Consider the following 17494-nt stretch of genomic DNA (forward strand, 5'->3'; position numbering starts at 1 on the left):
GCGAGTGCAGAGGAGGGCGACCAAGCTGGGGAAGGGTCTGGAGGGTCTGACCTCCGAGGAACAGCTGAGGGAGCTGGGGGTGTTTAGCCTGGAGAAGAGGAGGCTCAGAGGTGACCTTAGTGCAGTCTACAACTACCTGAAGGGAGGTTGGAGCGGGGTGGGAGTCGGCCTCTTCTCCCAGGCAACCAGCGATAGGACAAGAGGACACAGCCTCAAGCTTTGCTGGGGAGGTTCAGGTTGGCCATTAGGAAGCATTTCTTCTCAGCAAGGGTCATTAGCCATTGGAAGGGGCTGCCCAGGGAGGTGGTGGAGTCACCATCTCTGGAGGTGTTTAAAAAAAGCCTGGACATGGCACTTAGTGCCCTGGTCTAGTTGCCATGGTGGTGTCAGGGCAATGGTTGGACTCGATGATCCCAGAGGGCTCTTCCAACCTGACTGATTGATTGGTTGGTTGATTGATTGATTGATCACGGGCACTGCCAGGTGGGAGGCAGGCAGATGTCTTCCAAATTGCCGGTTTTCCTTGTGTAGCATCATAGAATCACAGGATGGTTTGGGTTGGAAGAGACCTCTAAAGGCCATCTAGTCCAACCCCCCTGCCATGGGCAGGGACATCTTCAACCAGATCATGTTGCTCAGAGCCCCAACCAACGTGACCTTGAATGTTTACAGGGATGGGGCATCTACCACTTCTCTGGGCAACCTGTGCCAGGGTTTCACCACCCTCATCATAGAAAATTTCTTCCTTGTATCTAGTCTGAATCTCCCCTCTTTTAATTTAAAACCATCACCCCTTCTCCTGTTACTACAGGCCCTACTAAAGTCTGTCCCCATCTTTCTTGTAAGAGCTGAAAGGCCACAATAAGGTCTCCCTGGAGCCTTCTCTTCTCCAGGCTGAACAGCCCCAGCTCTCAGCCTGTCTCCATAGCAGAGGGGCTCCAACCCTCTGAGCATCTCCGTGGCCTCCTCTGGACCCGCTCCAACAGCTCCATGACTTTCCTGTGCTGAAGACCCCCGAGCTGGACGCAGTACTCCAGGTGGGAGTACTCCAACAATCCAAAGGATCATCTCTGGAGCGGCACGAACGCAGCCCCCACACCCCTGGGGACCACGCCACGGCACGTGGCCGCACCAGCCTCATCCCTCGTGCTGCTCTCGCTCCTCTCCCTCCCTCCCAACCCCACTCCTATTTATTTTGGTTTTATCTCCTCAGGTCTCGTCCAGATCCCCGTCAGCATGTACCAGACCGTGGTGACCAGCCTGGCCCAAGGCAACGGCCCCGTTCAGGTGGCGATGGCACCCGTTACCACGCGGATAGCGGACAATGCCGTCACCATGGACGGGCAGGCGGTGGAAGTGGTGACCTTGGAACAGTGACGATGCCCAGAGCAGGATCATGATTTTCCTCGTCTCTTTAACGCGAATAATTTTTTTACGCCTCTCCAGAGATGCAATCAGGTGGCATTGAGTCTCCCAGCTTTGGAAGCGAAGGTTTTGTTAACCTTTTTTTTTTTTAAAAGTTAAAAAATAAGAAAAAAAAATAAGAAAAAAATAATAATATTAGCAGAGGGGTGTGTGTTAAGTGCATTTTTACAGCACCACTCTGCTCTCGGAAGAGTGAGAAGCCAAATTCTGACGGGACTTTCGTTCTGAGGAGATTTAAAAGAAAAGAAAACAAAGCAAAGCAAAGCAACCCCTTTAGCCCCCATTTTCCCCGGCGTGGGATCGAGCAGGGTGAGCCCTGGGGGGGGCTGAGGTATGTGGGGGGAAGCACAGATGCCCTCGGCCGAAACAGCTCCATCAGCATCGCCGGCAGCTCCCGGGCCCGGCCCCTTTGCCATCAGCACTTGGCAAATTAATTTTGAATATTTTAACGTGGACTTTTATATTAAAAAAAAAAAATATTAAAAACATTAAAAAAATATATTAAAAAAACACCAAAAAAAAATAAAAAAAAAAAAAAAAAGGAAAAGAGTTTGGAAAAGGCTCCTCTCCTGGGAAAAAGTAATGCACGTGTGACTGCAGGGTGGTGGCAACCTCGGGAAGGGATGATGCTTTTCCAGGAGCCCGCGCCACCGCCACCCTCCCCGCGCCGCTCGGACGACCGTGAGCGCTGGAGAACCGCGGCCGCGCTCCGCTCCCCTTGGTGCACACTGGAGACCTGTTCTTATTTCTCTGCTCTCGAAACGTTACCTGCCATTTTAGATCTTTTTTTTTTTCTTCTTTATTATTATTATTGTTATTATTATTATTATTTCCAGTTTTTGGTGGATCTAGACCGGAGTGGAAACGCCTCTAGAGGGGCTGCGTCCCCCCCTCCGCCTTCCCAGGGCTTCCCTTGCCAAAGAGCCGCCTCGGGCTCGTCCCCATCCCCGCTGCCACCCCCCAGGACCCCGCACCCTTCCCAGCCCGTCCTGTTCCTACAAGAAAAGCTTCTCTTGAAGGTAGTTGGGGGGGGGAATACGAGCGCAGACCCTTCGGGGGGGGGACACGAGCGCAGACCCTTCCCTTCAGGGGACCCCTGCAACCCTCCAAGCCTGCTGCCCTACACGCATCTCCCAGCACAGCTCTGCTGCTGCTGGGGCCCTTTTCATCCCCATCACCCAAAAAACCTCTCCAGGAGGGTTAAAAAATAAATAAAAACGCCTCAGGGGGTGTTTTTTTGGGGCAAATTTTACTTGACTTTCCCATGGGCCAAACCCTCCGCCAGCCCCAGCCCCGCCGCACGGGGTTTAATTGTCGTTGGGGTTGGGTTTGTTTATTTTTTTTTAATTATTATTATTATTTCCCAGTGGCCGTTAACGAAGTTCTCCACGTCTCGCTCGCCTTCGAGGAAGTTTTTTCAGATTCTTGTATTTACTTGTTTTATATGGGGGAAAAAAAAAAAAAATATCAGATGTTCTTTGTATACATTTCTTCTGTACTTTTAACGAGGGGAGGGGAAAATCTTTCCATAGAAACAGTCCTGGTTCTCCAATTTATTATTATTATTATTATTATTTTTTAATTATTATTTTTTTATTGTCGTCGTGAAGATGTCGGTGGCTTTCGAGTCGGTGTTCCTTTGGCGATGAAATGACGTTCTTTTAGTCCAAGAGGTTCCCCCCCTGCCCTCCCACCCCCCAAAAAAAAAAGACAAAAACCAGGCAAGTAGCAGAGCATGGACCCCCCCCTTGTTTTCCCAGTGTCTATTATTGCCTCATTCAATAAAATTGTTACAAATGTGTCTACCCCCGCATCCGACTTGCCTGTTTTGGGTGTATTTTGGGGGATTTTGGGGGTTTTGGGTGTATTTTTGGGGGGGTTGGGTGCATTTGGGGGGATTTTGGGAGGCTTAGGTGTATTTCAGGGGATATGGGGAGGTTTTGGTGTATTTTGGGGGGGCTTTGGTGTATTTTGGGGGATTTGGGGGGGGCTTTGGTGTATTTGGGGGATTCGGGAGGTTTTGGTGTATTTTGGGGGGGTTTGGGTGTATTTTTGGGGGATTTGGGGAGGTTTTGGTGTATTTTTGGGGGGGTTGGGTGTATTTTGGGGGGATTTTGGGAGGTTTTGGTGTATTTTTGGGGGGTTTGGGGGGATTTTGGGGGGATTTTGGGAGGTTTTGGTGTATTTTTGGGAGGTTTGGTGTATTTTGGGGATTTGGGGGGGGGGCTTTGGTGTATTTTGGGGGATTTGGGGAGGTTTTGGTGTATTTTGGAGGGGTTTGGGTGTATTTTGGGGGATTTGGGGGGGGCTTTGGTGTATTTGGGGGATTTGGGAGGTTTTGATGTATTTTTGGGGGGGTTTGGTGTATTTTGGGGATTTGGGGGGGGCTTTGGTGTATTTTGGGGGGTTTGGGTGTATTTTGGTGTATTTTGGGAGGTTTTGGTGTATTTTGGGATGTTTGGTGTATTTGGGGGATTTGGGGAGGTTTTGGTGTATTTTGGGGGGCTTTGGTGTATTTTGGGGAATTTGGAGAGGTTTTGGTGTATTTTTGGGGGGGTTGGGTGTATTTTGGGGGATTTGGGGGGGGCTTGGGTGTATTTTGGGGAATTTTGGGAGGTTTTGGTGTATTTTGGGAGGTTTTGGTGTATTTGGGGGAATTTGGGGGGTTTTGGTGTGTTTTGAGGGGTTTCGGTGTATCCTGCCATCCCCCCCTACCCGGCGGGTGTTTCTGGGCTTGGTCCCACACCCCACGCTGGGGTTGGAGAGGAGAAGCTGGTCACAACCAAGATGATTTTGGGGTTTATTTCTTCCTTTGTGCAATTTAATCTCTTTTTTTTTTTTATTTTCACTCTTCCAGCAGCCATCTGGGGCTGGGTGGAAACCATGGGGGTGCTTGAGCATCCCCCCAGTGCTCCCACCCTGGGGCTGAGCTGCCCTTTGGGTTGAATTCCTCTGTTTTCAGCTACCGCCGAGCCCGGGCACCGTCACCCCGGGGTCGGGGGGGTTATTTGGGGCGCAGACCCAAGGAGGAGCCGGGAAGCTCAGCGATGGGTTTCAGCAGCTTTATTTGAACCCCGGCGCGGGATGGTCGCAGCGTGGTGAATCCTTCAAGCTTCTGGGAGCCTGGGGGGTAGAAAAAGAGCGGAGGGAGGCTGGAAGGACAGACAGACGGACAGAGGGATGGAAAGGAGGAATGGGGATGCTCATGGGTATCCCCAGCTGAGCTGGGAGTAGATTCCCCGGCCGAGCTCGATGTTCTCGCACGTGGAAGATGCTGCATCTGCTGGGAGGGTGACCAGGGGGGTCCAGGTACCCCTGGGGACCCCAGGACATCCCCAGGCCGGGCTGGGGTCCCCCGAAGGGTCCCCGGATCCTGCAGCACGGCCAGCGGGGAGGCGGCTCGGCCTGGCAGACGCTGCCGCGAGGCTTTAATCGGTGTTAATGAGGCTTTAATTAAGCAGGTCGGGGCCTCCCGCTGGGGTGGCTTCGCCCTCACCCTGGTGTTTCACTGGTGGCGCTGGATCCTGCTCCCCCACCCCAGCTGGGGAGCTATGGGGGGGTGCCCCAGCCATTGGGGGGGGGGTCCCAGAGTGGGGGTCCCATGCATGGCCCAGCTGGGTTTGCTGCCTCTACCCCCATCATCCCAGGGCTGCTCTGTGCAGGATTTGGCCCCAAATCATAGGATTTGGCCCCAAATTGCAGGATTTGGCCCTAAATTGTAGGATTTGACCCCAAATTGTAGGATTTGGCCCCGAATTGTAGGATTTGGCCCCGAAATGTAGGACTTGGCCCCAAATTGAAGGATTTGGCCTCAAATTGTAGGATTTGGCCCCAAATTGAAGGATTTGGCTCCAATTTGTAGGATTTGGCCCTAAATTGTAGGATTTCACCCCAATTTGTAGGATTTGATCACAAATTGCAGGATTTGACCCCAAAAGTGCTGGCGGATGCTCAGGATGAGCCCAGCTGCTGCAGCTGGGAAGGGCCAGGGCTGAGGGGGTGTCTCAGGGTGATCCCCAATAGGGTTTGGGTCCCAGGGGAGGGTCCTGGGGGGCACCAGCTCCTCTTTGGGCGACTGCTGGGGGTGGAGCACTTTGGAAGGGGTGGAGCTTCTTGTGTGGGTGGGGTCTGTTGGGAGGGGAGGGGCTTGGGAAGGATGCTCCGCCCCTGGTCCCCTCTGGGGGCAGGGCCCCATTGCTGAGCTGGCTGGGGGCGGGGGTTAAGCCCAGCTTTTGATGGGGGAGGTGGGTGGGTGAATGGATGGATGGACGGATGGATGGAAGGACAGACAGCCTGGTAGATGGAGCAATGGCTGGTTGGACAGGTGGATGGACAGACAGATGGATGGACAGACAGATGGACAGACTGGTGGATGGACAGACGGGCTGGTAGATGGAGCAATGGCTGGTTGGATGGATGGATGGCCAGAGAGATGGACAGACTGATGGATGGATGGAAGGACAGACAGCCTGGTAGATGGAGCAATGGCTGGTTGAACAGATGGATGGACAGACAGATGGATGGACTGGTGGATGGATGGATGGATGGATGGATGGATGGATGGATGGATGGATGGACGGACAGACAGATGGGCTGGTAGATGGAGCAATGGCTGTCTGCCTGGACAGACGGCTGGACGGGGGGACGGCTGTATGGGTAGATGGACAGGCAGGTGGGTGGATGTATCACTCAATGGCTGGACAGACAGACAGACGGGTGGCTGTACAGACGATGGCTGCGTGGGTGGTTGGATGGACAGAGGGATGTTTGATGACCAGACGGATGGATGAATGGACAGACAGACACACAGACAGCCTGTTCCCCCCCGCAGCACCCCCCCACCTGCCCCAGGAGGGCGATGGGGACCCCCATCCGTCCGTCCGTCCGTCCATCCGTCCCTCCCCGCCCCCCGGTGTAGGGAGGATGATTTGAGCGTGCAGCCTAATCCAGCGTGATCCAATCTCCGCGGGCTTACGCCGAAAGCCCCGTAATCACCCAGCGCTGCCCTACATATCCCGACCAGCCGCCCCGGGGTGATGGGGGGGGGTGAAGGGGGTGCACACAGCACCCCACCCCCCCTCCACCCCCCCCATGTCAGCCCCTTCCCATGCTACTCCCCCCCCACCCCAAACACTGTCACTGTCCCTCCTGCACCCAGGGGAGACATGGCAGCTGCCACCAGGCTGCGTCACCAGTGCCTCAGTTTCCCCTCCCCAATCCCAGAAACTGGGATCAAGGCTGGATCCAGGGCCAGGGGCCACATCCAGCCCCGGGGGCAGGAGCTGACCACCTAATCCCCCCCCTCCAGCTAAGGATCAGCCCTTAACACCCAGAGTCACACGGGGACACGTGGCTGCGCTGCTCCAATGACCGGTACCCAGCAGGTCCCTGTCCCACCACCATGGAGACACCCTGGGATGCTGGACCCCTCAGCATCACCGTCCCCCTCATACCGTGTGTGCGCAGACACCCACTGCATCCCCCCACATCCACGCTGGACCCCACGAGCACCCTCCCAGCCCGGCAGCAGAGCCCTGGGTGGGTGGGTGGAGAGGAGGGGGATGCACAGGGTGCCCGGGTGCACCCATGGGTGCCAGAGGCCCGTGTCCGCAGCGGTTCCCCAGGGCTGTAGTTGGCAAGTCTAGAACCACCGGATCCTGCTACCGCACCAGTGTGAGTTCTACCATTGCCAAAGGCAGCCCCGGGGCCGGGCACCACCGGCACCATCTCAGCAGCCAGGCCTTGGCACGGGGACGGGGCGGGGGGGGGGACACACGGCCGCGGTGCCAGGCCTGGAAAGCTGCAAAATATAAGGAAAAAAGAATATGATTTCACCCATCCAGCTAGAAAACCCCACGTGTGGCCCCAGCAGATCCCACCATGGGGTTGCTTGGCTCAACCCCAGGGAGATGCCACCACCGTGGTCCAGGATCCTGGTCGTGATGGTCACCACGGGGACACAACCTGGCCGAGATGCCTCCATGGGCTGGGACACCACGTTGGGACGGACACCCCCACAAGGGCACCCCCAGATAGGGTCTGATGGACAACCCTCCATCACCCCAACAATTTGGGGGTGGTTTCCACCTTCCACCCCCTGTTGAAACCACCTCCCAGCACCGCTGCTCATCCACCCCCCCCCCTCCCCCCCCCCCCCCCCAGCGCTGCTCTCTCCACCTTCTCCCATATTGGCACTACACATAATTGCTCGAAAAATACAAATAAAAGCAAAAATGTGCTAGTGCCAAAACGGGCCAGGCGACGTCGGCGATGGCCCCCGCGGCGCTCGCGGGTCTTTCTCTGCTCTGTTTATGGCCCTATGGTAATTCACTGACCGCGGGGTTGCACAGTGAATTCTACCAGTGCCATACACAGAACAGGAGTAGCGAGCTCCCACCTTTAATTTTTTTTTCCTTAATTCCCCCCAAAATCATCTGTAATGCCCCCAGCCCCATCTCCAGCCTCGAAAAAGCGATGGAAAAAAAATGGGAATTAAAATTAAAATGGGAATTAAAAATTCTTCGGACACCCCAAGCAAAGGGAGGTGCTCGCCCTGATGGTTCTTCTCCAGGGAGAAGCTGCCGGGTGGCTGCAACCCACCCTGGATGGCTGGAAGCCCCCGAGATGGCCACAAATCCCCAGATGGTGACAACCCCCCCTAAAACACTGCAACCCCCCCAAAACACTGCAAATCCCCCAATTAATTTCAACCCCTCCCAGTGGGTTGCAAACCCCTCAAAAGGTTGCAAACCCCTGGATGGTTGCAGATCCCCCCCCCCCCCCCAAAGGTTGCTGACACCCCCCAAAATGTTGCAAATCCCCCCCAAAAAGGTTGCAAACCCTCCAAACGGTTGTAACCCCCCCTGGCCTTGTTGCAAACTCATCCCAAAAGGTTGCAAACCGCCCCCCCCAGAAGGTTGCAACCTCCCCTGCATGGTTGCAAAGCATCCAGATGGCTGCAAACCCCTCAAAATATTACAGACCCCTCCCCAAAAAACCCCTTTAAACCCCTCGGATGGTTGCAAAGCCCCCCAAGACCCTGCAAACCCCTCGGATGGTTGCAAACCCCCCCAAGACCCTGCAAAGCCCTTGGATGGTTGCAAAGCCCCCCAAGACCCTGCAAAGCCCCCCCAGACCCTGCAAACCCCTCGGATGGTTGCAAAAACCCCCAAGACCCTGCAACCCCCTCGGATGGTTGCAAAGCCCCCCAAGACCCTGCAAACCCCTCAGATGGCTGCAAAGCCCCCCAAGACCCTGCAAACCCCTCAGATGGCCACAACACCCCCCCGGGTGGCTGCGAACCCCCTCCCTGTCCGCGACACCGTCCCCGTGGGGCCGCGCTCGGCCGTGCCAAGCGGCCATGGTGGCGGCAGCGAAGGCACAAAGTCTCCTTTGTGTGGGTGAAGCCGAGGCCCCAACGAGCCGAGTGGCCCCGGGATGAGCTCGGGGTGCCCCAGATGTTGACCCCCCCCATCAAGGATGTAGCCCCCGACCCCTCGCACCCTGTCCGGCCTCGAATCTGGGGCCGGAGGCGAGCGGTGGCACTCGCTGGGCTCGGCCGTCCCCGGGGTGTGGGGAGCGCTGAGCACGGAGGGGTTAACGCTGGTGGGGACAGACATGTCCCCCTCCATGTGCACCCTCCTTTCGGGCTCCATCACCCCACAGCGAAGCCCCCCGAAAGCCCGGAGGAGCCCCCAAAGCCCCGCGGCGCCCAGCCAAGCAGCCCCCCAAGGCCACGGCACCGTCCTCACCTGGGGGACGTCGCCCCGGCGCCGCGGTGGCTTTGGAGACCGCGGTCACAGAGGGTCGGCGGGCGAGGCCCAGCCCGCTGCCATCCTTGGCGTGACTTTGACCGCGACGCCTTCGCCTAATCCCCCCGCGTGGCCCCATCCCTGCGCCGGGCGGGATCCGGCCCTTCCCCGCCACATCCCACCCGGCGTGGGGAAGGGGTGGCAGCTTTGGGGGTGCCCCCCCTTGTCCTTGTCTCCCCCCACACCTCCGCCCAAGGCCACTGCGGCAGCCCAGGGCCCGCGGCCCCGGGGCTGAGCCTGCCCCCTCTGCGGAGCCGCCGCACCCCGGCTCGTGACGTTGGGAGCTGCCGCATTGCGGATGCTGGTCCCCCCCCCGGGACCCCCCCGGCCCCGCTCCCCGCAGCCCCCTCCGAGGGCTCCGGCGGGCTCTGCCGCAAGGCCCGAGACCTTCAGCACGAGGACATGGGGGTCCCCTGGTCCTTGAGCCCCATTTAGGGGCCCAGCGGGGCAAAAACCCGTCCCCAACCCCAAAAGGCCACCAGCGTCACCCGGGGATGCTCGTGGCGCCGACAGCACCAAGATGGTGCTCGGCCTCGGCCTCCGCCACGCCAGGGGACGGGGACGGTGGTGGCTTGGGGCCATGGCCACCTCCGATGTCTTCCCCACCATGGAGTGAGGTGGGGACGGGCGCCTGCCCGTGCACGACACCCCGATTCGCGTGTCCACGGGTCCCCCCCTCCGTGGGCATCACCAGCGAGAGCCCGGGTGGGGACGGGGACAAGGACAAGGAGGGGAAGGAGATGGGGACAGGGACAGAGAGAGGGATGGGGACCAGGATGGGGATGGGAATGGGGATGGGGACAAGGATAAAGATGGGGATAGAGACGGGAATGGGAATGGAGATGGGGATGGAAATGGGGACAGAGATGGGGATGGAGACGGGGATAGGGATGGGGATGGGGACAGGGATAGGGACAAGGATAAAGATGGGGATGGAGATGGGAATGGAGACGGGGATGGAAATAGGGATGGGGATGGAGATGGGGACACGGATAGGGACGAGGATAAAGATGGGGATGGGAATGGGAATGGGGATGGAGATGGGGACAGGGACGGGGACAGAGACGGGGATGGGGACGGGGACAGGGATAAAAATGGGGAAGGGGATTGAGACAGGAATGGGGCCAGAGATCGGGATGGAGAAAGGAATGCGGTCAGGGAGAGACACAGGCACAAAGATGGGTCTTGGGATGGGGACGGGGACAGAGACAGAGACAGGGACGGGGATGGGGACAGGGACGGGGACAGGGACAGCGACAGAGCTGCCGTGTGCAGCTGGGAGCCCCATTTCGGGGCTAAACCGGGCAGATTTGTGTGGCAGTGCCAGAGCCACCCGCCATGGCCCCATCAGCTGCCCCAGCACCCAGGGGACCGCCCCACCCCAGAGCATCCCCCAGCCTGGGGCAGGACCCCACCCTGCCAACCCCAGCTGAGGTTTCGGGTCCCCAAGCAGGGCTGGGGACACACCTGACCCCCCGCCTGGGTCCCTCCACCCTCCGCAGCCCCGAGCAGACGGGGGGTTTACTGACCCGGGGGTTGGGGGCATGGACCCCCCCCACCCCAAGCAGCACCCCCCCTATTTTGTGGGGTCCCCCTCAGCCAGGTTTTTGTTACGGGCACTACTTGATGCCACCGGAGCTGGCATTGGGACAGCGAAGCAGCGACACATCGCCCTGGGGTGGGGGGGGGCACCCTTGAACCCCAAATACCCCCCCCAGGGCGAGGGGCGGCTGCAGCTGAGGGCGATGGGGCCGGACCCCCCATTTCGTTGTCACCCGCTTCGCCCCGGTGCGATGCGATCGCTGCGACATTCCCCACCCCCCACCCCCGACGGCGGAGGTTTGGGGGTCCCCGGGAAGGGCGGGGGGTGCTGGGGGGCTTGTTGGGAGAGGGGGGGGCTCAGCCCGAGTTGGGGGGGACCCCACGTCGAGGAAAAGTGGGGAGAAGCGGGGGGACACACCGCCCCGAGACCGCATCCTACGTGGAGGGACTGAAGAGGGGACCGGAGGGAAGGGGGTGGCCAAGGTGGGGGGTCCCTGAGCCCCGGGGGGGCCCCAAGCGGACCCGACCCCCCCCATCCTCCCCCGGGCCGCACTTACCTCTGCTCCGGGCGCTGCCTCGGCTCCGGGCGGCCAAAGCGGGACCCGACGGGGCGGGGGGGTCACCCCGGGGCTGGGGAGGGGGACAACGGCCACAGCACCCCCCCCCGGTGCCACCCCCCACCCCGCCCCGGGGGGGTCCCCGCCGCCACCCGCCGCCCCGGCGCTCGCCCAAGTGCCGGGGAGCGGCGGCGGCGGCGGCCTTAGCCCGGCCGGGGGGACCCCCCCCCTGCGCAGGGACCCCCCCCCTGCGGCTCCCAATTGGCCCAGGTGCCCCGGGAAGGTGGAGCCGGGCCCGGGGCGGGGGGGGGAGACGGGGCCGAGCCGGGCCGGCCTCACCTTGGGGCCACCCCCCCCCCGCCCCCGGGGCCGCTCCGCCGGGGCTACCGGTACCAGCTGCCCCCCCGTTATCCCTTCGCCCAGAGTGGGGGGCTGATGGTGGGACCCCCCCCCCCTCGAAGTGTCCCCCTCCTAAAAGCGGAGAGGACAAACCCCCCCCTCCGCCCCTTCCTTCTCTGCCCTTAATGGGGTGGGAGGCGGCGCCCGCCCATCACCGCGGCCTCGGGGCGGGCGGCTCCGGCCCGGCGGGGCGGGGACCGTGGGGACCGGCCGAGCTTCAACCGGCGGTTCCTTCTTCTTTGGGGGGGTGGATTTTTATAGCCCGGCCCGGCTCTGCCCACCCCGGAGCCGCCGTCGGGGCCGCTCCCCGGCTGTCGGACACCGGACACCGGCGGCCCCGCGCACCTGAACGCCCCCCCCCGGCCCCGCCGCCACCGATCTGGTTTCCCCCTCCCTAAACACCCCCCTCCTGAGAAGGGGGGAGACGGAAAACGATCCCGAACCCCCCCCCCCCCCCTCTTTCCACCAGCCCCCCCCCCCCCCTCGAGAGCAACCCGAGAGGCGCCGGCGCGCCCGCAGCTGCCACCGCCCCAAGGGGACGGGGATGGGCTCCGGGAATGGGGGGGGGGGCACGACCCCTCGGGGGGGGGGGGGGAGAAGGTGCATGCGAAGGGGGGGGTGTCCGATGGAGGGGGTCCCCCTGCCCCAGCCCTGGAGCCAAGGGGATGACCCACACCGGCACCCCCCCCCCCCCAATAATTACACCCCCCCCAGTAATTACTCCCCCCCCAATAATTACACACACCCCCAATAATTACACCCCCCCCTAAAAATTACATCCCCCCCAATAATTACACCCCCCCAATAATTACACCCCCCCAAAAGAATTAAATCCCCCCCAATTACATCCCCCCCTCCCTAAAATTACATCCCCCCCCAAATCACCCCCCCCAATTAAATCCCCACCCCCAAATCACACACAAACCCCCCCAAACTATATATAAAAATATATGGATCTATGGGGGAGGTCACCACAAGCCCCCCCCCCCAACCCCAAAAAATAAAGTGCGTGTGCAGCACTGGGCTCCAGTGCCACAAACCAGCCCGACCAGTTTGGGGCCAGGCTGCCCGCTGGGACCGGGATCGGGTTGCCGCAGGCTGCCGGGATGGAGGGTGGGAGAAGCTGGTTGGTGCCTCCTGGATTTTTTTTGGGGTTCAAACCCCCTGGGAAGAGGCTGTGAAGCACAAGGGGGGGGCCGGTGGGGAGCAGCTCCCCAAGAGAGATGGGGGGGAGGGACGAGGGGAGGAGGAGAAGGGTGGGATGTTGGATCTTGGGGTGACCATGTGGGATGGAGCTGAGCTCGGGATGGGGATGTGTTTGGGGTGATGGTGACTGAGGCACCCTGGGTTACTGCTGGAGAAAGGAGGGATGTTGGGTTGTCCCCCGGGGTGGGTCCCAAACTCTGGGATGGGCCCCAAGCAGGGACATGCTCGGGATGGTGCCCAAGTTCCCAGGATGCTTGCCAAGCAGAGGTATCCTGGATGGTCCCCAGACCCTGGGATGGCCCCCAAGAGCACAGCGTGGTCCCCAAGCAAGGGGAGGTACCTCAGATGCTACTCAAGATCTGGGGTGGTCCCCAAGACCTCAGGATAGTCTCCAAGCAGGGAGGCACCCCAGATGTTTTCCCATGCCCAGGGATGGTCCTCAAGAGACCGGGATGGTCCCCAAGCAGGAAGGCACCCTGGATGGTCCCCAGAAACCCAGGAATGTCCCCAAGACCCCAGGATGGTCCCCAAGCAGGGAGGCACCCTGGGTGGTCCCCATGCCCAGGGATGGTCCCCAAGAAGGGAGGCACCCTGGATGGTCCCCAGAAACCCAGGATGGCAGGGAGGCACCTCAGATGGTCCCAAGACCCTGGGATGTTCCACAAGACCCCAAGATGGTCCCCAAGCAGGGAAGCATCCCAGATGATCCCCAAGACCTGGGATGATCCCCAAGCAGGGAGGAAACTGCATGGTTCCCAGACCCTGGGATTGTCCCCAAGAGGCCAGAATGGTCCCTGAGACCCCAGGATGGTCTTAGCAGGGAGGCACCTTGGATGGTCCCCAGGCCCAGGGGTGGTCCCCAAGACCCAAAGCTTGTTCCCAAGCAGGGAGGCATCTTGGATGGTCCTCAGGTTCAAGGATGGTCCCCAAAAGCCCAGGATGGTCCTGGAGACTCTGGAATGGTCCCTGAGGCTCCAGGATGGTCCCCAAGCAGGGAAGCACCCCAGATGGTTCCCAGAACCCAGGATGATCGCCAAGCAGGGAAGCACCTTGGATGGTCCCCATGCCCATGGATGGTCCCTGAGACCTGGGATGGTCCCCGAGCAAGGAGCCACCTTGGATGGTCCCTATGCCCAGGGATGGACCCTGAAACCCCAGGGTGGTCTCCAAGCAGGGAAGCACCTTGGATGGTCCCCATGACCATTCCCAAGCAGGGAGGCACCTTGAATGGTCCCCAAGACCCTGGGATGGTCCCCAAGCAAGGAGCCACCTTGGATGGTCCCTATGCCCAGGGATGGACCCTGAAACCCCAGGGTGGTCTCCAAGCAGGGAAGCACCTTGGATGGTCCCCATGACCATTCCCAAGCAGGGAGGCACCTTGAGTGGTCCCCAAGACCCTGGGATGGTCCCCAAGACCCTGGGATTGTCCCCAAGCAAGGAGACACTTGGGATGGTCCCCATGCCCAGGGATGGACCCTGAGACCCCAGGATGGTCCCCAAGAGCCGGAAGGCACCATGGATGCCCTGCATGGTGCCAACCCAAGCGCAGCATGGGGCCCCTCGGCGCCGGACTCGTCCCTATCTCCAGCACCACCAATATTTTGGCTCCGTGAAGGTACGGCCGAAACTTCATCGCTGCCTCAGCCCGCGTAAACCAAGCAGAGCAAATGGCCCTCTTTAAAAATTTACATTGTCGTCGTCTTGTGTTCCTCAACCAAATATTTAATGCGGGTGGACCTGGAAGAGCTTCTAGAACAGCGAAGGGGGGTCGGGCACAGCCGACCCGGCGGCGCTGAGACCCGGCGGCGCTCGGCGTGGGGGGCTCAGGCAGGGCCGGGTTTCTTTCCGCGGCTCCTCGCTGGGCTCAGATGGGGATGGAAACGCTAATGCAATATTGATGCGGAGGGATGAGGGAACGCAACCCAAGTACATTAGCTGGGGAGCCCTCCCCGGCGTGTTTTACGGCACCGCCGAGGCTGTCACCGGCAAAATCCACCCCCCAACGTGAGCTCCTGGGTTAAAAACAGGGTTGAAGCTCAGGGGTGGGGAGGTGGTCGCCGTCGTTCGTCCTGATGGGTGTCACCTCGAGGTGGGATGAGCATCCCACCTTGGTGGGTTGGACCAGCGCGGCTCTGTGAGGGGGATCCTGGTGTGGGGTGGGCGAGGGGTGAAGGTGGTGGGTTGGGCATCACCACGCTCAGCTGGGGAGAGGAAAACTGGGGGTGAAGGAGAGGAATTTGGGAAAAAGAGCTAAAAAGTGGGAAGGAGCAAAGGGGGAGGAAGAGCTCCTGGCTGCGAATGGGTCAGAACCACCAATTATGGGGAAAACAGAGGTATTTGTTGGCAAACATGCACCGAGCTGTGAGCGTCCTCTGCAGGACCACTCCTGGTCACCAGGGATGGGGCAGGGGTGCCGGGGTCCTTCTGGGGCTGGACCCGGTGGGTAGCGTGGCCACACTCCAGCCCCACCGTGCTCGTGTGTTGGCCAGGCCCTGGCCTGGATGGGCACGTCCAGCGCCGGCATTCAGGGCCTGGATGAAGTGAGGAGGAGTGAGACCTGTCCCCAAAGCCAGCTCTGTCCCTCTTTGGGGGGGGTGCAGGTGGCTCGGGGGGGGTCCCAGCCCCGCTGCGGGGGGTCGGGCGCAGCCGCCTCCCGCCGGAGCATCATGCATTAGTAATGGCCACCGATCCGCCGGCGCTGACGGCATTTCTTCCAGGCAGGAGGAACAATCCGGGCCGTAACCGAAGCCAGAGGCTCAGGTGTCCCCCGTGGCCCTCGGGGTCACCGCCAGTGGCCCATCTCGGTGCCCGCTTGGGGCTCGGAGGTGCACGTCCCCGCTCAGGGTTGGTGGCCTTGGCCAGGCTGTAGTGCTGGCATCCCTTGGGGTCGCATCCAGATGGGTGCGCAGCCAGGGCAGCCCCCCAAGGGCCTTCGGGTCCCCCACGGCTCCCACGGTGGAAGGTCCTGGCACCCGGCGTGGGGACAAAGCTGGAGGGGAGGGAACGTCCCCTTCACCTCATGAGCAGCCCCAGGACCAGAGCCCTGAGCACCCGCCAGCGCTGGATCGTCCCCCTCTGTCACAGGGGCTGCGTGGCCATGGGGGTGGCACCCAGAGACCCAGAGGGGTGGCACCCAGAGACCCAGAGGGATGGCACCCAAAAGGCCCTGGGGTGATGGCACCCAGAGCCCCAGAGGGATGGCACCCAAGGGGCTGTGGTGATGGCACCCAGAGCCCCAGAGGGATGGCACCCAAGGGGCTGTGGTGATGGCACCCAGAGCCCCAGAGGGATGGCACCCAAGGGGCTGTGGTGATGGCACCCAGAGCCCCAGAGGGATGGCACCCAAGGGGCTGTGGTGATGGCACCCAGAGCCTGATGGGGATGGCACCCAGACCCCCTTTGGGAGAGCACTCAGACTTCCATGGGCATGGCACCCAAAGCCTTGTAGGGATTGCACCCAAAGCCCTATGGGGATGATACCCAGAGCCCCTTGGGGATGATACCCAGAGCCCCTTGGGGATGGCACCCAGAGCCCTTTGGGGATGGCACCCAAGGCCCTGGGGTGATGGCAACCAGAGTCTCATGGGGATGGCACCCAAAGCCCCTTGGGGGGTGGCACCCAGAGCTCCTTGAGGACGGCACCCAGAGCCCCTTGGGGATGGCACCCAAAGCCCCTTGTGGAGAGCACCCAGACTTCCATGGGATGGCACCCAAGACCCCTTGGGTATGTCACTCAAAGCCCCGTGGCGAAGGTACCCAGAGCCCTGTGAGATGGCACCCAAGCCTGGAGGGTCGCAGGCTCAGGGCTTTGATGCCCTTCGGCGTCGGCACAGACGGGGCAGGGTGAGGCCTCCGGGTGCTCCCGGGAGCACCAAGCAGCACCCACCACCCACCATGGGGTCTCTGTCCCCCATGTCACCCCAGCACTGACCCCCCACACAGCACCCACCTCCCGGGGCCCCGCGGGAGCTCGGGCAAGACCCGGGCACTTGGGTGGCACTTGGCACCCGGGGGACAGAGCAGCGATGGGGCCACATGCAGGGGACAGGGAGGGACCCCAGCACCGGGGCCAGCTCTACCCTGTACTGGGCAGAGTGGGAGGCTACTGGTGTGGCGCGGGGGCCACCTGCTGGGCAGAGGGGACAGTGCCACCCCCGGCTGCCCCTAAAAGCCCCCCCTAAAGGCAGGGGACACAGCAGGGGTGGGGTATAGGGCTGTCCCCCCCTTCCCTGCTCCCCCCAGGGCATGGGGCAGAGCCCGAGGGCTGGTGGCCCCAGGAGGTGACACTGGGACAAGGTGTCCCCACCCAAGGCTAGGTGCTGGCAGCAGGTGGCACTGGCATGACACGGACCTGTGACAAAGAGCCCTCGCTGGAGCTAGGGCAGGGTGCGGGGGGGAGGAGGAGGAGGATGGGGAGGAAGGTCTTGCTCAGTTCCAGCAAGTTTAGGGCAGCAGCTACAGCAGGATGAGGACAAGCCACATGCCAGGCTGTTGTCCCCTTCCCTGGTCCACCCACAGCCCCAAAACACCAAAACTTCAGCTGCTCCCGCTGCT

The 17494-nt window shown here is 60.9% G+C and overlaps 1 protein-coding gene across 3 annotated transcripts in view; it reads left to right on the top strand.

Moving 5' to 3' along the window:
• Positions 1 to 3220, top strand: part of NRF1 (nuclear respiratory factor 1) — a 90358-nt gene extending 87138 nt beyond the window's left edge. For all 3 annotated transcript variants that reach the window (XM_068401404.1, XM_068401405.1, XM_068401406.1), the window contains one exon: positions 1214 to 3220. In XM_068401404.1, coding sequence (XP_068257505.1) covers positions 1214 to 1377 — 164 coding nt within the window. In that variant the 3' untranslated portion in view covers positions 1378 to 3220. The remainder of the gene's footprint in view (positions 1 to 1213) is intronic.
• The last annotated feature ends 14274 nt before the right edge of the window (positions 3221 to 17494 follow it).

The sequence above is a fragment of the Nyctibius grandis genome, chromosome 5, assembly GCF_013368605.1.
Source record: "Nyctibius grandis isolate bNycGra1 chromosome 5, bNycGra1.pri, whole genome shotgun sequence".
Lineage (NCBI taxonomy): Eukaryota > Metazoa > Chordata > Aves > Nyctibiiformes > Nyctibiidae > Nyctibius > Nyctibius grandis.